The 23339-nt window shown below is 41.0% G+C and overlaps 1 protein-coding gene across 1 annotated transcript in view; it reads left to right on the forward strand.

Moving 5' to 3' along the window:
• Nucleotides 1–23339, forward strand: part of CNTNAP5 (contactin associated protein family member 5) — a 1040042-nt gene that overhangs the window by 555987 nt on the left and 460716 nt on the right. Inside the window, exon 8 of the mRNA XM_024981085.2 lies at nt 8739–9003. Within this exon, the coding sequence (XP_024836853.1) occupies nt 8739–9003 (265 nt within the window). The remainder of the gene's footprint in view (nt 1–8738; nt 9004–23339) is intronic.

Consider the following 23339-nt stretch of genomic DNA (forward strand, 5'->3'; position numbering starts at 1 on the left):
CCCTTTGGTAACCATAAGTTTGTTTTTTATTTCTGTGGGTCTATTTCTATTTTGTAAATAAATTCATTTGTATCACTTTTTTAGATTCCACACATAAATGATATCATATGGTATTTGTCCTCTTTCTGACTTAAGTCACTAAGTATGATAATCTCTAGATCCATCCTTGTTGCTGCAAATGGAATTACTTTATTCTTTTTAATGGTTAAGAAATATTATCTTCTTGCATGCTCTTTCTAAATCATTGCTGAGGTCTCCCTCCATTGCTATCTTGAGAAGGATTCTGAAGTTGCAAATGGTGATACTGAAAATGATTCATGTTGATTTCAAAAGTAGTACTTTTTCTCCTTTCTCTCCACTGTGGTGGATGGGGGTATCAATGCTTCTTGACACCTTGGTATTTCTGTCAGCCACCAGCACAGCTGAGATGGATATTGTAGGGAGAGAGCAAATTAACCAAGATGGTAGTGGTCAGACTCTCTTGCCTCACAGCTTCTTGCTTACCCCAGGTTTTGTGAATACATGGCTATGTAACAGCTAAAATCACTTACAACACTGTGCATGCACATCACAATGTACCCACTTGGTCATGGGCCACTTTTGTCCTATAAATATATATAAGCTCCATCTGAAAAGCCCTCGCATACATTTTGTGGCCACATTATGGCTGTGTCCGCTGAGTCAACCACAAGAGAATATAGCATATTTGCTGCATTGGCTGCTGCACCAGAGTGGAGAGAATAAACATGCAGTTCCTACCGTTCCTTGAGTTTTCTTCCAACTTCCCAGCTTGTTGGAAGTTTTCTTATATCTTCCCAACCCTGGGTTCAGCAAACAGTGTGAATAGCAGGACAACTGGCATAGTCAGCAGGATACCCAACAAATAGAGGAGCCTGAGGCTCCAATGAATGGAGGAAGCCAGGGGCCACCACATAGCCTGTGGTATTAGGTAGCCGTGTCCTCTTGGTGTGGGCCCAGTGGAAGACTGGGAAGCAGTGGATGGGTCACCAGATAGCATTGACCAGAAAGCATTGAAAATGTGTCACAGGCAGTGAGCTCCCATTTGCAGGACGGGGTGGCATGGACTGCGGCTGGCCCCGTGGGGTGGATTTTCCTAACTGCCCTGCAGGTGAATATGGACAGTGTTCTCTGTCATGCTGCACAAGTGTGCAAGTTCTTGAGATGAGAGGAAGAGCTAGAGCGGTGTATCCACATGCTGGAGCAAGAGATGTGTGGCCGTGAGGAACCCAGCACCTCAAACTATGAGGTAGTGAGGGATGGTGATGATGACCATTGTGAGGCCACAGGTCCCCACTTGGTAGCATGGCCCATTGTGCAGCAGAAAGCGAAGCATGAGCAGCCTATTGCCCAGGGGGGCATCCTCAAGGGGCCCTCAAAGTGACTGAGTTCATGATGTATCAACCGTATACTCAGGCAGAGTTAGTCAACTTGGGTAAGCAGTTTTGGCAGAAACAAGGGGAATCCTTGGCAGAATGGCTTTTGCAACTCTGAGGCACAGGGGTGGATGCTATAATTTGTTCTGGGGACAAAATAGAACTGTTGTAATCTATAACCACTTTCCCCTCATTGAGCTAAAGATTGTAGAACATTATGAGACCATGGGTCTCTGCTTGTTAGCTAGGCCCATCGTACAACTGAGAGCAGAGTAGCAGTTTAAGCGCCCACAGCACGAGATACAGGTGCTTCAGTTAGAAGATTACATGGCTCCCAAGGATGTTCCTTAAGATGCCCTTTTTGGCTTTGAATAGGGCTCAGGCCAAGGTGTCTGCCCAAACAGCCCAGGCAGGGACCTGAGGCCCGTGTGAACTTGCAATTAACTGTGCTTAGTCACTCAGTCGTGTCCGACTCTTTGCAACCCCATGGACTGCAGCCCACTAGGTCTCCTTTGTCCATGGGGATTCTCCAGGCAAGAATACTGGAGTAGGTTGCCATGTCTTCTTCCAGGGGATCTTCCCAACCCAGGGATTGAACCTAGGTCTCCCACGTGGCAGGCAGATTCTTTACCCATCTAAGCCACCAGGTCACTAGGTAATATACAGAGAGTAATGGCCCTGGTTGATACTGGTGCTGAATGCAAACTTGTTTACGGGAAGCCAGAGCAGTTTCCTGGTTCTAGTGCACACATTCATGGCTATGGCAACCAAATGATGAAGATTTAGGCTATGTCCTATGGTGTAGATTTAGAACAGTGTACTATAAAGGCTGTGTCCTCAGATTTAGAAAAGTAAAATCATGTAGGTAGACTGTGAACACTGCAAAAATCCCCTCCTTGAAGGAATGGGCCCAGTGCCTCTGGGGTCCTTAATATTTTGCAGGTCCTTAATAAAAAACCCTGCAGGGGTGGAGTTGCCCCTGTGGAGGCTTTCATGCAATTTCACAAGGACAGATGGTGGACGAGATTTGGCAATGGAAGATAAAGGCGCTCCATGTGCGGTGGGTGTCTCTTCTAGCCCCATGAGGGGAAGAACTGCAAAATGAGTTCCAGGTGATACTTGGTGTTGGGTTTTGCTATATATTGGGGATGTAACTGTTTGTTACCAAACCATCTACTGGTGTTGCAGAATGTGGGTTCAAGGGTCAGAGTTACTTGCCAAGGGAATATCACGGAAGATGGATTGAGCATAGATTCTGAGGTGAGAGACCCTGAAGGGGTGAAATATAGGGAAAGAGCAAATTTGCCAAGATGGTGGTGGTCAGGCTCTCTTGCCCCACGGTCTCTTGCTCTTGCTCCATGTTTTGTAAATACATGGTTATGTAACAGCTGAGATCACATAGCACTGTGCATGTGTGTGATGATGTACCCACTTGGTCATGGGCCACTTTTGTCCTGTAAACATATATAAGCTCCACCTGAAAAGCCCTTGAGTCCACATTATGGCTGCATTATGGCTGTATTCACTGGGTCAAACACAAGAGAATACAACATGTCTACTGCACAGCTGCTGAGCCAGCCCAGAGAGAATAAACCTGCAGTTTCTATGGCTCCTCGAGTTTTCTTCCAGCTTCCCCACTCGCACTTTGCCTACCCTGGGTTCAGCGAACAGCATGCACAGTGAGAAACAGCAAGACAGATGTATGACAAGGATGGCTGCCCAGCAGTTGTGTGACAGTAAGCTGAGCCAAAAACCCTTCCTGGGAGAATTGGGTCAGATTTGGTGTAAAACTTATTTCCTATCCATTCCCATCTCTCTCTCCTACTTGCCCTTGGACCTAACACTGGAGAACACAGCAGGGAGATGCTCGAAAAACAAAGAAATTTTTGACAGTTCAGGTGGCTGCCTGGACACAGGACAACAGAGGACAGTGGGAGGAGAATGTGGGGGAAGGGAGTGAAGGAGCATGGCCTGAAGTGACCCAGAGAAACCATCCAAAGACAATGCATTTCCAAGTTATACTGCTCCCTGGTGAGCAAAGTGTTGTTCTCCACACCTAGCCTTATTTTAACAGAATCTCTGGGGCATTTATTTGAAATTCTTGCCATCATCATCTTGCTCAGGACTTTGTGTGTCCCCTGAAGGCCTCTCAAGGGATTCTGGGTTCCCTGGTCTATTTACAGATAGTAAGGCCCATTATATGTTCAGTGGAATGAAGCAGCCTGGCCTCTCATCAGATGTGGGAGAACTGATCAAAGAAGGGGAAAATCTCAGTTCTTCTAGATCCCTGCTGTCATGAGGACCACCTTTCGTGGTTGTCTATCCACACAGAATACTTGCTACATGATTTAGATGGAGCTAAACATTGTAAAATTGGATTTTTTAAAGTTTTTTTTTTTAATTGAAGTATAGTTGATATGCAATGCTGTGTTAACTTCTGATGTACAGCAAAGTGATTCAGTTATGTGTGTATATGTGTGTGTATATATACACACATATATTCAGGTCAGTTTTCATTCCAATCACAAAGGAAAACAATGCCAAAAGATGTTCAAACTACTGCACAAGTGCACACATCTCACACTCTAGCAAAGTAAGGCTCAAAATTCTCCAAACTAGGCTTCAACAGTACATGAACTGTGAACTTCCAGATGTTCAAGCTGTATTTAGAAAAGGCAGAGGAACCAGAGATCAAATTGTCAACATCCATTGGATCATAGAAAAAGCAAGAGAGTTCCAGAAAAACATCTACTTCTGCTTCATTGACTATGCTAAAGTTTTTGACTGTGTGGGTCACAACAAATGATAGAAAATTCTTTAAGACATAGGAATACCGGACTAATTTACCTGCCTCCTGAGAAATCTGTATGCAGGTAAAGAAGCAACAGTTAGAACTGGACATAGAACAGACTGGTTCCAAATTGAGAAAGGAGTATGTCAAGACTGTATATCATCACCTTGCTTATTTAACTTATATGCAGAGTACAACATGTGAAATGCTGGACTGGATGAAGCACAAACAAGAATCAATATTGCCGAGAAAAATATCAATAACCTCAGATATGCAGATAACACCACTCTTTTGGCAGAAAGTGAAGAGAAACTAAAGAGCCTCTTGATGAAAGTGAAAGAGAGTGAAAAAGCTGACTTAAAACTAAACATTCAAAAAATGAAGATCATGCCATCCAGTCCCATCACTTCATGGTAAATAGATGGGGAAACAATAGAAACAGTGACAGACCTTACTTTCTTGGGCTCCAAAATCACACTGTAGGTGGTGACTGCAAGCATGACATTAAAAGATGCTTGCTCCTTGGAAGAAAAGCTATCACAAACCTAGACAGCATGATGTAAACAGAGACATCAGTTTGCCAACAAAGGTCCATCCAGTCAAAGTTATGGTTTTTCCAGTAGTCATGTATGGATGTGAGAATTGGACCATAGACAAAGCTGAGCACTGAAGAAATTATGCTTTTGATCTGTGGTGTTGGAGAAGACTCTTGAGCGTCCCCTGGACCACAAAGAGATCAAACTAGTTAATCCTAAAGGAAATCAACCCTGAATATTTATTGAAAGGACTGATGCTGAAGCTGAAGCTCCAATACTTTGGCCACCTGATGGGAAGACAATCTGGCCACTGGAAAAGACCCTGATGCTGGGAAAGATCAAAGGCAGGAGGAGAAGGGGACGACAGAGGATGAGATGGTTGAATGACATCACTGACTCAATGGACATGAGTTTGAGCAAGCTCCGGGAGTTGGTGATGGACAGCAAAGCCTGGCATGCTGTAGTCCATGGGGTTGCAAAAAGTCAGACATGACTGAGAGACTGAATTGAATTGAACTGAATTAATATATTTATACACACATATAGTTATACATGTGTGCATGCCAAGTCACTTCAGTCATGTCCGATTCTTTGCAATGATATAGACCAGCTCACTAGGATCCACTGTCCATGGGTTTCTCCAGGCAAGGATACTGGAGTGGGTTGCCATGCCCTCCTCCAGGGGATCTTCCTGACTCAGAGATGAAACCCATGTGTCTTAAGTCTCCTACATTGGCAGGCAGGTTGTTTTCCACTACAGCCACCTAGGAAGCCTCAGTTATACATATATACATTTTTAAAATACTCTTTTCTTTATGGCTTATTACAGGATATTGAATATAGTTCTCTGTGCTATACAGTAGTACCTTGTTATTTACCTATTAGTATATAATAGTTTGTATTTGCTAATACCAAACTTTCAATTGTCCCCCCTCTACCTCCTTCCCTCTTGCCACCCACAAGTCTGTTCTCTATGTCTGTGCATTTTAAGCATTGGATTCTAAGATAATGAGGAAGGGACATTTTACAAAGTTCTAAGCTTCTTGTCATCCTTTTCCCCTTCTACACAGCCTCAAACTTTGGGTGCAGCTTTGTTCTGGCAAATTGTTACCAGAGGTGATGCTTAACTCAGGAAAGGAAAAGGGGAAGAAAAGTTACTGCTGTCCTGCTGTCTCCCAGGGTCCCTGTGGGAGCATTCCTCACTGCTTGAAAAAGACAGCCTTGCCTCAGTTAATCTGCCATCAGTAGGAATATTTCATCTTGAAAGGAAATCAACCAGAATTCCAAAAAATGCAAATTAAAACAGCCATGGGATGTGAAAAGCAAGTTGGTAGATTTTTTTAAAAAGTGGTACCCAAGACACAGGAGGAAGTTCTTAGAGATGGCTGCCAGAAGCATCTGTGGCACACAAACATAGGTTTTTTCCCCCATTGTCACTGGGAAGGAGGACTCTGGCTTTTGAATTGCCCAGCTACTCCAAACTCAATCTGTGTAGTTTTTTAAATGAATTTGGTGTCATTCTGTAAAATACATAAGATACACATGTGAGCACTTAACCTAATGCCAGGGACAGTATAAACTGTGGGCAATTTTTTTTGTTATTTTATTCTTTCAATTAATTTTTATTGGAGTACAGTTGATTTACAATGCTGTGTTAGTTTCTACTACAGGCAAAGTGAATCACTATGAATATACATATATCCTCTCTTTTTAAAATTTTCTTCCCATTTAAGTCACCACAGAGCACTAAATAGAGTTTCCTGTATTACACAGTAGATTCTCATTGGTTATCTATTTTATACATAGTATCAATAGGGTATGTCTGTCAATACCAGTCTCCAAAATCATCCCAACCCCCTACCCGCCTTGATGTCCATATGTTTGTTCTCTATGTCTGCATCTCTATTTCTGTTTTGCAAATAAGATTATCTATACCATTTTTCTAGATTCTACATATATGTTAATATACATTATTTGTGCCAATTTCTTGATGGATGGATATAAGAGGCCTTTATTCTTTGACACGTCAGTTAACTTCTGGGAATCTAGCCTAAAGAGAACACATCTAAACAGCCACAACAAATGATCAATGCAAGAATATGCTTATGTTCCACTGATGATGAGTACATCAGTAGAAATCCATTATTGGTAGAAGTTTGTTTGGTAACTGCTATTTGTTTTCAGAAGTGCAGGACTATCACTAACAAGCATAATTGGGACCTAACGATGTTTTCCTGGATTAGGAGGTTGTTTGAGCTGAATGATTAGCCTGCTCTAGGACTAGAAGCTGTACTAGGTGTCTAACCTCACTACTTGACCACTTTAGTGGGAAGTTAAATTCAGGCAGCTAGGCAACCCAAGGCATTCCCTTTAGGAAATTCCTGCCATTTCCACCCCCTGAAGTGGTGCAGGCTACAGGAATGACTCTAAAAGTCAGAGTCAGCATCATTCAGAGGCCTTGAGAGATTTTTAGGGAATAAGATGTGTCTGTGACTAGAACGCACTTGTGGTTGCCAAGGGGAAGTTGGGTGGGGTTAGGGTGGATTTGGAACTTGGGTTTAATGGATGCAAACTACTATATGTAGAATGAATAAACAACAAGACACTGTATAGCACAGTGAACTATATTCAATATCTTGTAATAAACTATAATGGAAAAAATGAACTATATATCTATTTATTCATATATATGTATACATATACACACACACCCATGTGTAATGGAATCACTTTACTGTAGAGTAGAAATTAATACAACATTGCAAATCAACTATACTTCAATAAAATACATTTTCCCCCAAAAAAGATGTGTCCATGACTGTGTAGAGGAGAATATTGTCTTACACTTACCTGAATAATATACTGACAGTATTGTAGAGATTAATTTAGAATCTAAAAAAGACAAATGGTAGTGGTGCTAAATGAGAAGTTGTTGGTTATAAAAATTCCGAATGGCTTTCATGTTGTAATAGCTATTCATAATCTAGAAGGTGCTCCAGGCTTTCTCCTTATTCATCTAGTAAAAGTGACTCAGCACATGGCTCAGCTGAGTGTATATATATCTACACACACACACACACACACACACACACACACACACGTCTTTATTTTCCTGTAACTTCCTCAAATAAACTGACCTGTTTTATCACACTTATGTGAAGAATAATCTTCTTCCTTCTTCTACTATATATATACACACTTAATACTCCCCACTTCTGGTCCTCTCATGCACCCCTCAAATCTTCATATTACTAAAAATACTCTTAATATGTTAAAAATATGGCCAATGTCATTTTACTGCTTCTGACTTTGTATGATAACTTTGGCAAGCATAAAAGGCTTTTAAACTCTACTTCTACTCATTTTTCTTGCCTCACCTCCTTCATAGCCCTGGCCCTCTCTGTCCCACTTCAAGTTCAGAAATGACTCACTTTTCAGGAATGCCATTTTGTTAATTTCTGCAAGCTTTTGCAAACTCCATGCCATTTACTGAGAAGGCTGGCTGGACGTTTGCTCCTGTCCTTCCCCACTTCCTTCCAGGAAAGCATCACCTTCATTATGAAACCTTTGCTCTTTTAGCTATTTCTTTTCCCAGGCTTCCCTGGGAGCTGGTGTCAGTGGCTTTCCACATTGTAACAAAATTTTCTCAAGTGTACCACTTTGAAAAGTATCCCAGGTCTTGGCATTAGCTGACTTGCAGTACATCATTACTCAGTGAACAAATGTTATTATTTTTATCTCTGGATCCCTAGAAACTTCTGATGTTTCCTATCCCTCCATCGCCCTAGGTCTTTGATGACTCTTTTTGCAGATAGCACTGTGATCCAGAAAATAGGAGTGGAAAACTATCTTGTGGGTGTTTCTGAACAAAGCTAACATATTTTTCCCTTTAAGATCTTACTGCTGAATGTGGAATAATCCTGAAATTAAGGTCAGCTCCGGGTGATTGTTTATATCAGCTGTCAGATTGCAGAATAAAAAATGGCTTTTATATATTTGATTTTTATTGTTTTCCAGGGCAATGTCACTTTTTCCTGCTCTGAACCACAAATTGTTCCCATCACATTTGTCAACTCCAGCAGCAGTTATTTGCTGCTGCCTGGGACTCCCCAGATCGATGGGCTCTCAGTGAGTTTCCAGTTTCGAACCTGGAACAAGGATGGTCTCCTTTTGTCCACAAGGCTCTCTGAGGGCTCGGGGACCCTGCTGCTGAGTCTGGAGGATGGAACCCTGAGACTCGTGATTCAGAAAATGACAGAACGTGCAGCTGAAATCCTCACAGGTACTGTCTGCTGACAACTTCTAGATCATTTTCTTATTCAGCCAAGTCGACACATGTTTGAGATTCTGACCAAAACATACAGGCTCTAGCTCCCAGGGATGTGGGATAATCAGTCTTCACAAACTTCAGGTTTGAAGATCCAATAGTTTTTTTATTCCTAAAAAAAAAAAATTATATTGTAGTATAGTTGATTCACAATGTTGTGTTAGTTTCAGGTTACACCGAAATGATTCAGGTTATACATATACCGTATACATATACTTTTTCAGATCCTTTCCCTATCTAGATAATTACAGAGTACGGAGTATAGTTACCTGGGCTATACTCTAGGTTCTTGATCATTATATATAGTAGTGTGCATCTGTTAATCCCAAACTCCTAATTTATCCCTCTCTCCTCCGTACATTTTCCCTTTGGTAACCATGTTTGTTTTCCAAGTCTATAAATCTGTTTTTGTTTTGTAGATTTTTACATTTGTGTCATATTTCAGATTCCACATATAAGTGATATCATATGATATTTTCTTTGTTTGACTTACTTCACTTCATATGATCACGTAATCTCTATCTATGAAGATTGGAAAGGACTTCCTTTTACAGCAGGATAAATTAGGCCCTAATGTGTGGCAATATGGAACAGAGGTATGAACCATACCCTGGCTCTTCTATCTGCCTTTCCTTTAACATGGAGCTATTAAATTTTCTCCCTCCTTCTCTACTTGTTATATTACTGTCCTTCCAGAAACAGCATGTTCACTTAGTGACAAGTACTTACAGAGGTCAGACTTACATGCAGGCATTGGATTGGAGGCTAAGGCAGGCAGCTAGGTCAATGAATCCTCTGAGCAGCCCTCCTGGCTCTACAGTTTGAATCAAACCCCCTCTTCTGGGCCAATATCCATCCCAGATTACATGATATTGCATCTTTTAATTTAAATATCTTTCTTTCGCCACTGGACTGTGAGCTCTGTCATCCAAACCAAATTAGAGAAATATGAGTTAGGGAGCAAAAGACATAATTTAATAGTTAAGATCAGGTCAGACTATGGGAAATCTTCAGAGTCAATGGATGAACAAAAAACCCACTGAACCTCTGTAAATGACAGAAGTTTGGGTCTGCAAGTCAATCAGGAGGGTCCACAGGTGCCTCTTCCCTTTATCAGTCTGTGGCCCTAGATTAAGTTCCTAACTTTGTCTCCCATGTAAGAGTGTATTAGGTACCTATAGCTGCATAACAAATTATGCCAACATGTAGTGATTGAAAACAGCATGTGCTATGTCTCAGTTTCTAAGAGTCAGGAATCCAGAGGCCCCCTGACTAGGTAGTTCTAGCTACAATCAGCTTGTTAGTAGGGGCACGGCCATCTCAAGTTTCAACCAGGGTTAATTCTGCTTGCAGGCTAACACACATGGCTGTTGAAAGGCCTCAGAAGATTCAAACTTATCCCCATGGCCTCTCCAGAAGGCTGCCTCATTGATAGGGCAGTACTCTTAATCTAGAGTGAGTGACTTTGGAGAGAGTGAGAAAGAATCCTCAGGACAATGCCATGGTGTTCGTGTATCTCATAGCAAGAGTGGCATCCCATCATTTTCAACATATTCTGCTCATTAGAAAAGAAAATAAATCTAACCCTTGCTCAAGTCAAGGGGATTATACAAATGTTTACACAGCAGGAGTCATGGGTTATTGGGACCATCTTAGCATCTACCTGTAATAGGAGATGGGAAAAAAAAATCTTTATATTACAAGACAGTGATGGTGATTGAAAATGAAAGTGTTAGCTATTCAGTCGTGTCCAACTTTTTACAGCTCATGGACTGTAGCCTGCCAGGCTCCTCTGTCCATGGAATTCCCCAGGCAAGAATACTGGAGTGGGTAGCCATTCCATTCTCCAGGGAATCTTCCTGACTCAGGCATCAAACCTGGGTCTCCTGCATTGCTGGTGGACTCTTTACCATCTGAAGCACCATGAGATTAAATGGATCAAACCTTTGACACAGTGCTGAGAAGCTATTTAGCAAGTTTCTCTTTCTTCCACACCAACTCAGGATCTCTGGTGAAAATAAGCCTCACTCCTCAGAGTCATAAAAACTGAGTGAATTTGCACACTCCTGGGACTTTTATAAAATTTCCAAGATTTCCAGTCATGGAAGGTGAGTTAATCTCTTAGAAACATACCAGTTTTCATGTATAGAGTTAGAAAATTTAAACCTCAATCCTTATGTGAAGAAGAAAAATGGTGAGCTGGCACTTGGCTTTTTCTCTTTAATTGGTGAGATGGTTGAGTGCAGAGACTTGTATGCCTCAGGTCAAAATACAGTTTTAATAAAGTACAGGCCCCAGTGGCACTTTACTCTAAAGCATTCAGGTGTTACCTGTATTATTAAGCATGTGTCAGTCCATTAAAATGTGTTTATGACTGAGAGACAGGCTGGTAAAAGCTGCCCCATTACCCAGCTACACAGGGAGAAAAAGAAAATCATCGGGTATTTTTTACCTGCCTCTCAAAAGGATCAGACAAGGAAAAGAAAGTTTTAAAAACATTCTGATGTCTATCTCAGAAAACTTGTTTGCTTCTTTCCCCAAGAATTTCCTGAATTTTGGAAATTATGAATTTCTTTCATTTTTCTTTGAAATGGATCAAGGCTTTTTGTCTCCTGGTGTTTTTCTATCCCAGGTAAAAGACAGATAAACAAGTAAACAAAAAAAGCAAAAGAACAAAACCGGATTTTTCCTCCCTTACATTTCTGAGGAAACTTGTTTTCCAAGTACTTGAGATCATATTGGCTTTGTAAGAAGTGAAAAGCTCATGTGAGAAATTAGAAAATAATAACTGTTGTTCTGAAAGTTTTTGAGGGCCCTTGGGACTACCCTTGACACATGGTACTCCATGGAAATTAGAAACTAGCACCACATTTTATTAGTTGAACAAGGAATCCAGATATTTAAAGATCTACTTGAGATTAGTTCAGGTATTTCTAATGTCCTGAATCTAAAAGAAAGGGTGACCCCACAGAAAGGGCAGATCATGGATGCCTGGCACATTCACTACTATTACCAGAGCTTCATATAGTGTGCAAGCTTTGGGGGGCAGATTATTTCGTGCATTTTTGCATTGAAGATCAGGAAGAGAAGTCCAAACTAAGTCATTCTCAAAATAGAAGGGTTCTGAATTTATTTGTTAGGAATTAAGTTTCAGGAAGATGAAGGACAGTAGTACAATCCCTCCATTGTATTCTACTTTGATTTCTATTTTTGTCATCTTCTTTCTTGAAAGCTTTGTGCGTGTGGATATGAGGAAGAGTCAAGGGCACCCTTTCACTGTAAGTGATGTGACACTTACATCAACAAACACTGTGATGTTGACACTAGAATCAACAAACACTGTGGATCTCTTGCAGGTCAGGCATTATGCTAGGACCTTATCATATAATACTACAGAAAAAAACAAAAAACTCATGAAACATATGAAGTGATTCTTATTTTACCAACATGCATAAGAGAAAATTGAGAGTCAGAAATTAAGCTCCCTTGACCAAGAAGGTGTTCAAGCTCAGGCTTTTCCTTTGCACTCCTAGGTCCACAGTTTTCACACTGTGTCTTGCTGACTCTTACATTGATTTTTGATATTCTCAGTTGCTTGAAAGTGAAAGACGCTCAGTTGTGTCCGACTCTTTGTGACCCCTTGGACTTATAGTCCACAGAATTCTCCAGGCCAAAATACTGGAGTGGGTAGCTTTTCCCTTCTCCAGGGAAAGAAGGAAGATCCTTCCCAACCCAGGGATTGGACCCAGGTCACCCACATTGCAGGAGATTCTTTACCAACTGAACTATCAGGGAAGCCCAATACCAGTTGCTTAAAGAATTCAAATATAAAGAAACTCTGCTTTAGCTGAAAGATGAAATGACAATAGGCTGTTAAAGAAAGTAGGCTGCATAGGATCTAAAGTTGGCTTTTCCCAAAACATTTTACTTGGTGGCCCCATCAATAGACAGATTTGGGAATTAGATGGGTTGAGAACAGATGATGAATCCACTGTCTTTGTAGACTTTAGCTGACATTGCCTGTATACAATTATAATGTAAGTTATGCATACCTAACACACATGTATGCTACTGTTCATTGAATATATGGGACATGATTTTCTCAGACCTTTTTAAATGCTCAGTGATGATTCCTTAGTAAAATTATCACATAATTTTCTGTACATCACATAAGTACAAAGGGAACTGGGCTTTCCAGGAGGTGCACTGGTAAAGAATCCGGCTGTCAGTGCAAGAGACACGGGTTGATCCCTGGGTCAGGAAGATCCCCTGAGTAGGAAATGGCAACCCACTCTAGGATTCTTACCCAGAAAATTCCATAGACAGAGGAGTCTGGCAGGCCACAGTCCATGGGATCGCTAAGAGTTGGACATGACCGAGAACACACGCATGCACGAAGGGCACTAAGTAAGAGCCTGGATGCTTCCAGAGACTTTGCCATGCACAGGACAGTTTACCCATATTCGTGCCACCTCTGCATTGCAAACCCCAGCTGGAAATCTGAAGGCTGAATGGGAATGGACAGGAAGCTTTCCAGGAGTCCTATTGCCAGATGAGGAGCATCATCTCCCCCTTTAAGAATCAGAGCAGTCAATCGTGCAAATCTTAAATAAATACACACCTGGATCTCCTCCTTTATGCATTTAAAACCCTAGTTCCTCATCACTTCTCCCCAGGAACCGCATGTCTTGGGGACCACTTTCTCAGGTCACACCTGCTCCTGAAATGATTGACAACAGATTCTATTTTTGAATGGAGGATGGCTGCCATTTTAAAAGACTGTTAAAAATATGCTTAGGATGTAGATGTTATTGTCCAGACTAATCCGGATGACTAAGAACAGGAACTTGTGTAAAAGTAAAGGAGAGCACTTGGCTTGGTCAAGCAGAGTGTTTTGAATTGCAAGTGAAACATTAAGTCTTCTGAAGAAAAGCTGGCACCATTATAATTATTCTGCAAGTGGCCTGCCATTTCAATGTTATTTTTCTTGTGCTGATGGGAGAAGAATGGGGAATAAGAATAGGAAGAAAGAGATCTGGGGGCTTCAGTCCTGAAAATTGGAAGTATGTTTTTTTTTCTGCTCTAAAGTGAAGTCGCTCAGTCATGTCTGATTCTTTGCGACCCCGTGGACCGTAGCCCGCCAGGCTCCTCTGTCCATGGGATTCTCCAGATAAGAATACTGGAGTGGGTTGCCATTTCCTTCTCCAGGGGATCTTCCCAACCCAGGGATCGAACCCAGGTCTCCTGCATTGCAGGCAGACGCTTTATCCTCTGAGCCATCACCCCTCAAAACGTCAATTTCCCACCAAAAAGCTAGTCTGGGCAAAGTCCTTGAACTCAGGCCTTAGCATCCAGGACAACAACCTCACTGTGTTCTGCATAGATGCAGAATCTGAGTTTTATTCTGTTAGACTACACTGTACTTTGTAGCTGAAAGAGAGAACTGGTCTAGAATTAAGTTCCTTCTAAACTTTCATGAGTTCCTAAAGTAAAACAGGAGGTCAACAATGTCTTCAAGGAAATCATCAACTCCAGAGTCTTCTTTTGACAATGGAATAAGTGCCCTTAATTACATGTATTCCGCAGGGCCAATCTCCCTGCCAAAGATCACTTTTCTCAACTCCTCATTTTGTGGTGCATTTTGGGGAGGAAGAATGGTAAACTGGGCTTCTTTCATACAGTGATTTTTGTGAATGAAATGCTTGAATATCCAAGAAAAGTCCTGCATGTTTTTCTTTGTGATCCATATAGAATTAGGTGCCAAGGATCTAAATCTGAGAAGTTGTGTTTTGTTTTGTCTTATTAACCATCTTTAATTCACACTAGGATACTCTATATGTGTCAAAGTTATCAGGATATGTAGGACTTTCAAACAATGTTAGTAGAGAAAGAGTTGTATGTACCAGACCTACTGATTGTGAAGAGAAAACAAGACAGTCATAATAAGGGTCTTTTAATGTGAGATAGACTTGACTCAGAGGTTAAAGCATCTGCCTCTGATGCGGGAGACCTGGGTTCGATCCTTGGGTTGGGAAGATCCCCTGGAGAAGGAAATGGCAACCCACTCCAGTATTCTTGCCTGGAGAATCCCAGGGACGGAGGAGCCTGGCAGGTTACAGTCCATGGGGTCACAAAGAGTTGGACACAACTGAACAACTTCACCTCACCTCACCTCAGAATTTGTCACAGATGAAAATTTTTATGTTTGCTTCACTGCAGAAAATAGAACACACCCCAGTAAGGCCAAATGGCAGAGAGACTGTCTAATGGCTTTTCATTAGAGAATATTCTATCCAGAGCACATAGCCACACAGTCTACTGCTCTGATGTACTAGAGGCATCAAACCCAGGGTGGAATTTTCAGTAGTAAGAAATGAGTCTCCGCGCAATTGAACAGAACCCAGAAGATGGGAGAGGGAATTTTCAGACAGATCTAACCTGGCAGTAGGGACCTGCAAAACGATTATAAGCAGGAAAGACAGAAGGAGAAAACCAATCACGGGGAACAGGACAGAATCCCTAGGCCAAAAAACACATGATGAGCAAAGATCCGGAAATCAAACAGATGCTACAAAAATGCTTTCAGTGGAGGCAGATGGCTTGCTGGAGAGACAATTTCAGGTCATTCCACTGAATCCTTACATACAAGTAATAGTGTTCAGCATCCTCAACCACCTTACATTTTCCAGTAGACACCAGGCATTCCAGAATTACTAATTATGAAACAATTCCTTCTAATCAGTCATTAATTTTCTATATTTAGAAGAATGTTGGGGCTGACTTGTTCTTTCTATAGCTGAACATGGGATGAAATTTTAATGGCATAGCCTTTGATCCACAACCATCATGGATATTATTGGATGATTATTTAACATTGCCTTTATTTAAATAAATCCTCCTACAGCTGTGGTCCACATCATTTCACTTATTCTTTTAAAATTTATATCAATTGATATTTTTTAAATAAACCTTCCTAAAGCCAACCAACTGCCCCATTATCTAGTCTTCTGGTTATTTTCTTTTGTAGCTTTGGCCTAAATATGTATTAGTTTGCTAGGATTGTCATAACAAAATACCATGGATTAGAAGACATATCGGCTTCCTCAGTTGCTCAGTAGTAAACAATCTGCCTACAAGGCAGGAGATGCAGGAGATGCCGGTTTGATCCCCAGGTTGGGAGATCCCCTGAAGGAGGAAATGATAACACACTCCAGTATTCTTGCCAGGAAAATCCCATGGATAGAGAAGCCCGATGGGCCCCAGTCCGTAGAATCACAAAGTCAGACTCACTCTGTAGGAGACCTATCAGAAATTTCCTTTCTTCCAGTTGTTGAGGCTAGAAGTTTAAGGCGTGGTCAGGGCTGGTTTCTTCTTGGTTTGCAGAGGCTGCTTTCTCCCTGTGTCCTCACATAATCTTCTCTCTCTGTGCCCATCTGTGTCCTAATGCCTTTCTCTTGTGAGGGCACAAGTCATATTGGCTATGGGCCTACTCATAAGACTTTATTTTACCTTTATTACTTCTTTCAGAATCTTATCTCTAAATACAGACACATTCTCAGGTATGGGCAGAGGGCTAAGACTTCAACATATGGATTTGGGGGGGGTGCACAATTCAGCCCAATAGAAGGTGTATTATCAGACATAGAGACCAGATTGTTATTGCTAAGAGGGATGAGGGGTGGGGGAGGGATGGATTGGGAATTTGGGATTAGCAGATGCAAACTATTGTACAGTAAATTCTCAATGTGAACCTTCAAATTGTCAACTTTCAAAGATGAGAACAGTATGCCAATTATCATACTGTATTACTGTACTTTTCAAGGTACTGTACTGTAAGATTAAAATTAATTTCTTTATTTTTCTGTTTGTTTTATATGCTATTTGTATTTTAAAGTATTATAAACCTATTACGGTACAGTACTATATAGCCAAATGTGTTATGTGGGTACCTATGGTTACTTTGACTTATAAACAAATTGGACTTATGAATGTGCTCTCAGAACAGAACTCATTCATACGTATGGGACTTACCTGTATGTAGAATGGATCAACAACAGTGTCTTAACTATGTAGGATAGTATTCTCTATTCAGTATCCTGTGATAAACCATAATGGAAAAAGAATATGAAAAGAATGTGTATAGGTGTATAACTGAATCACTTTGCTGTATAGCAGAAACTACCACAATATTTTAAATAAACTATACTTCAATAAGATAATTTATAAAAAAATATATTAATCATGTGTACAGGCATGCGTGTGTGCAGTTGTATCCAACTCTTTGCAACCCTATGGACTGTAGCCCGCCAGGTGCCTCTGTCTATAGAATTCTTTAGGAAAGAACACTGGAGTGGGTTGCCATTTCCTACTCCAAAGGATCTTCCTCACTCAGTGATCAAACCTGCATCCCCTGTGTCTCTTGCACTGGCAGGAGGATTCTTTACCACTGAGCCACCTGGGAACCCTGTATTAATCATATATCTCTACAATTGGTTTCTCAATGTTCTTGTCACCATGGAATGTAAGGATTCATGGGAACAACATCACTGCCTGCCTTGCTCACCACTATTTGCCCAAGGCCTAGTCTAACACCTTATTTATAATAGGCCTTCTGTAACTATTTGTCTTATGTATAAGCAAGCATCTGAATAAATGAACTACTAGAAATGACCTCCAAAACATTTCTGAAGGATCTCATTTTAACATTGGAAAAAGAGTTCACAATGGTTTTTAACCAACATCCATGCTGCAACAGTTCTATGAGGCACCATGTGTCAAGCCCAGGAATGAGCTGTACTCAGGGGAGATACTAATTAGATAGAGGCCAGTGGGGCTCCCAGAGGTGGGAGATGGCAGGGAGAGCTGTGTCATGAAGGTTGAAAGTGCTCACCCTATTGATGCTTATGACCAGATGGTTGTAATCTGCAGCCCTGGAGTTTGCAGAGCATTCCCCAATATTGTCCTTTTTCATAGAATATGTTTATATCACCACCATCTGTACATCAAGTAAACATGATGACTTTGTGAACCTCATCCTCTGCTTCAATTAAGCTGTCATTAATGCCTGTGTTTTAGCTAAGATAATGTTGAGAAAATCCCATTGGTAAGGACAAACAAATATTAGTAGATAGCCACAGGGCCATGGCTGTCTCAACAAGCTGTCTGACGGAGCCCATAGTTCAAGTTTCAGAAAACAAGCATATGATGAGGCATTCCACTTTATGTGAAATGAGACATGCCATTGCCTTAGCCTCAAGATATCAAGCAGAGGTTGGGAATATTTACTAAAGGAGTGATCTGGTGGGCCTCCATAGCTTTTTAAAGTCTCAGTAATAATGGCAGAAATATTTTATTTCTTAGCTTACTCTACATTCTTCTTCAGCTTGCTCCAACGGGAAACAGGGAACTAGATTTGTCTAATAGGGAAATATCTCATAGTCAAAACTGTTGTCATTTTCTTTAGTCTTTCATGTTTTATACTTTAATAATTCTCTCATATAATTCACTTTGCCTCCACCTGTTACTGAATGCATGTTCCTGTGTCTGATGCACAATGAGGCCAAACAATACCAGAATGTTGGAGTTTGGAGCAGAGAAAGTTTTACTGTAGGCCCAAAAAAGGAGAACAGGTGGCTCGTGTCCCACAAAACTTCAAACTCCTGGAAAGGTTTCAGCAAACCATTGTTTTAAGGCCAAGTGAAGGAGGGGCATGGTTGGTTGTTACAAACTTCTTGGTGTCGGAATCCATTGCTTTTACAGCTAGCCACATAGGCCAGGTCATGATGTTCCTGTAAACCTCCACCAGCACAGTTGTTATTCTCTGTGCTACAACTTTTTATCTCTGTGAATGGAAAGGTATCATGCCTTAAAGGTCAAAACCTTGAGACTGGACCATCCTGTATATTTCAGGCTATAGGCAATATTCTTAACTCAAAATAAAAGCAATAGAATTCAATGGTTAAAGTAAAAGAAGCAGATCTAGTATGGAGTCAGATTTGTTCTTCCCTATTACACAGTTTAATTCAGGAAGCTTTTGTAGCATCTGTGCTCTGCTGGTACTGTACTCAATTCTGAGGATGGAGGGCTGCTGCTGCTGCTAAGTCACTCCAGTCGTGTCTGACTCTGTGCAACCCCATAGACGACAGCCCACCAGGCTCCCCAGTCCCTGGGATTCTCCAGGCAAGAATACTGGAGTGGGTTGCCATGTCCTTCTCCAATGCATGAAAGTGAAAAGTGAGAGTGAAGTCACTCAGTCATGTCTGACTCTTCGCGACCTCATAGATTGCATCCTACCAGGCTCCTCTGTCCATGGGATTTTCCAGGCAAGAGTACTGGAGTGGGTTGCCATTTCCTTCTCCAGAGGATGGAGGGATTGGCTTCCAAAAGCTCATAGGTGCTGTTGAAAGGGACAGTATAGAGCACTGATTATGCAATTGGACAGATGCTTAGGACACAGTAGGAGAATAAGAGAAGAGGGACCAGGAAGGCTGAGAAAGTGAAGGCTTCCTAGAGGCAAGGAAAACATAGCTCGATTTTGAAGAATGAATAGAATTTCATTAAACAAATAAGGAAGGGAAGGATGTGCCAATAAGAGGAGAGAAATAGGAGGAGATCTGGATGTCTAAGACTCCACAGGTGGCTCAGTCACAGATACAAAGAAGCACAGGCAAAATATGAACCATAATTTTGGTCAGGGATCCAAAGTTTGGCTGTCTCCTAAAGGTGACAGGGAGGAGCTCCTCCTCCTGACAGGGAGGAGCTGTATCTGGCTGTGGAGCTGACCTTCATTTTTATTGTGTAGACTTTGGAACCAAGCATTCAAGTCTCTTCTAGAGACACTGTATCTTCACCATCAACTATGAACATATCACAGTTTTTATCTGATTCCAGTGTATGTCAAACCCAGCTGTTCTCCTTCCAGATGCTGACCAAAGGTTCTGAGGATCCAGGTTATCTTAACACATGAGCCAGCCTTTCACAACTAGGAAAGGTTTAACCTATGATTTATCATCCATGTGCCAGGAGGGCCCAGCTGCTGACACTTGGCAGTGGAGATTCAGCTAGTCTGACACTCAATCAATCAAGTAACGTTTGGAGAGGGCAGGATGTTGCTCTTTTGATACCTGTTGATACCGAGGGGAATACCAAATCACCATGCAGACTCTGACCCTCAGGAACTTTGAACACCATCAAGGAGATAACACTTACAGAGATGGATTGTTAATTAATAGTACAAGGCAGTAAATAATATGAACTAAATGAATAGATCAGACAGTGGATATTTTTAGAATCCAAAAGAAGAAATCTCTATGTACAGATCTTGCCTAGGAAAACTTTCTTTTTTCATTTCCTGCTGTATTAACTTACTGTTTCAATCATTCAGTTCTTTTTAGGCGTCCTGTACTATGCTGCTGCTACTGCTGCTGCTGCTAAGTCACTTCAGTTGTGTCCAAGTCTGTGCTAGGTGACTGCAATAGGAAGTTAAAAAAAAATAAAATAAAAAGCTTCCTGCTCCTAGAGTTAAGGAGAGGAAGTACTAGGACAAAAACTGGGCATTGGAGGATAGTAAGGTGAATTTGAATAGTCAGAGAGCTGGGAGAATAGCATATGGGTGAGGTGGAGGGTGGAGGAAAAGTACGTTAGTTTAGTGCATTCACTAGGAGCATAATGAGTACACTAGCCCAGCTAGAGTAATAAATTTGTGTAGGCGTACTGAGAAATAAGATGGCAAAGACCGATGGGGACCAGATTACAGAGGCATCAAGCATCAAGACAAGTATTTGACTTTCATTTACTGGGCTCTATTGACACACTGGAGGGATTTTTGCTGTAAGTTTTAATAATAACCTTGCTCTTCCAATACTTCAATCTAGCAAGTTGTCTTGTACCAGAAAGAGATCAGGGGCTGGGAGAAAGAGGGAACCCATCAGAAAGATTACCAGCTCCCTGATAGGGGATGAAATCAAAGTTGGAGAGGAAATTTGAAGAAATATGTGAATTTAATTCACCATATGAAGGAAAGGGTTAATAGAATTTGATAATTGATGGATAAATGGTATTCAAGAAAAAGAGGACAGAGGACCTAAACTGTGGCATAATGGTGCTAATAATTAGAATATGCTCTTTTATGATGTGATTGACATTTTAAGACTGCCTTATTCAATTATTTAGATATTCCCCACTTTGTTCTCTCAAACACTGAAATTACCTTTGAATTGTTAAGTAAAGGTTGGTATGAAAGGATGTAGAAAAACAGCTGAATTGAGTTTTCTGGGGAAGATAAACCCTAGAAACTTCTCAGTCAAGCCAGGCAGTTGTGTCTTTGTTTTACAGATGAAGAAGGAGTTGAGAGAGATTAAGAAATCTGTCTAGATTGTTAGAAATTATAAGTGGCAGGGCCTTGAGCAAGGGTCACAGGTGAATAAATGAAATGGGGAGATCTGTAATAGGTTATTTCCAGGATTGGAAATAGAGTCTTCAGGACTGTGCTCTGGCCTGGACTGTAGCTCTGTGTATCCCAGTGTGGCTGTATGGCTGATGGTTAGAGATGCTGGGACAGACACCTGACTTCAAAGGTTCTGTCTTCAATCCGTAAAGAGAGACCCTGAAATCAGATGAAGGCTGAAATGCAAAGACCTGTTAGGAACTGGACTGAGAATGAGAGAAGAAAAGGGAATGAAACAGACAGAAATCAAGTGCTTGCTTTCTGAGACTCTGCAACCTCAAGTTATTCCTTGAAACCAGTGATTCTCAACCAAGGGAAATTTTCCAGTCCCATCCATCCTGACCTCCCATTCCCACATTTTCAGGCAGGGGACTTCTGGCAGTGTCTGGTGATGATTTTGTTTTTGTTTTTGTTTGTTTTTTAAAGCACAAACTTAATTTATAGTCTTTCAGCATGGCCAAATAATGTGCTAAGTATATTCCCTGGTGGCTCAGATAGTAAAGAATCTGCCTGCAATACAGGAGACCTGGGTTCGATCCCTGGGTCAGGAAGATCCCCTGGAGAGGGGAATGGCTACCTACCCACTCCAATATTCTTGCCTGGAGAGTTCCATGGACAGAGGATCCTGCAGGTGGGCTATAGTCTATGGGGTTGAAAAGAGTTAGACACAACTGAGCTACTAACACACAAGAATATTCATATACATTTATCATTTTATTTTTGTAAAACTCTGAGTTTGGTGGTGTTATTCTTTTTTCCCTTTATTCATTTTTAATTGCAGTATAGGTAATTTACAACGTGGTGTTAATTTTAGGTATACAGCAAAGTTACATATAGTATACATATACACACACACACATATATATATATATTCTTTTTCAGATTGTTCTCCATTACAGGTTATTGCCGGATATTGAATATAGTTCCCTGTGTCTGCTATATAGCAGGTGCTTGTTGGTTCTCTTTTTATATATCATAGTGTATATGTGTTAATCCTTATCTCCTAGAGGAAATCATAGGCAGAACATTTTTTGACACAAATTGCAGTAATGTTTTTTGGATCCATCTCCTAGAGTGATGAAAATGAATGCAAAAATAAGCAAATGGGACCTAATTAAACTTAAAAGCTTTTGTACAGCAGAGGAAACCATAAACAAAATGAAAAGACAACCTACAGAATGGGAGAAAATATTTGTGACAGAGAAGGGGTTAATTTCTAAAATATACAAACAGCTTATATAACTCCATGTCTGATGATGCTGATGATGTTTTTGGTGCTGGGGATGGGGGCATCCCGGGAGTCAGGGATGCTGCTAAACATCCTATAGAAAAGCATAGTCCAGGACACCACACCCCCAACAAATAATTATCCAGTCCCAAATTTGAGAAATTCTACTCCCTCCCAAGGCAAAAGCTTACTGCTAAACAAAAAGATTCAGGCTGTTGCAATACTTCTTAGCCACCTGAGTCTCAGTCTTAATAAGTGTGAACTATAAATTGTTGTGAAGGTCTCATTATAAAAAGGTATTAAAAAACACACAAGAATGCTTGGTAATGATATTTATCTAGAAAAATAAAATCAAAGTAGAAAAGGTCCAAGGTCAGATCTAAGTGGACATTTTGAGAAACGAAAGTTGAGTTGTGCTTTAATTCAATAGAAACTTGAAGTTTCATGAAAGGACAGAACTAAAGTGTGAACTCAGTCTTGTCAAAGGGAAGGTTGCCTTGTGAGAACAGAAGTGGTGCAGTTACTTAGGAAACACTGAAACAGTTCCTCAAAAGGTTACATATGGAGATACCATATATGACTCAGCAATCCCGCTCCTAGGTGCACACCTAAGAGAAT

The sequence above is a fragment of the Bos taurus genome, chromosome 2 (assembly GCF_002263795.3).
Source record: "Bos taurus isolate L1 Dominette 01449 registration number 42190680 breed Hereford chromosome 2, ARS-UCD2.0, whole genome shotgun sequence".
Taxonomy (NCBI): Eukaryota; Metazoa; Chordata; class Mammalia; order Artiodactyla; family Bovidae; genus Bos; species Bos taurus.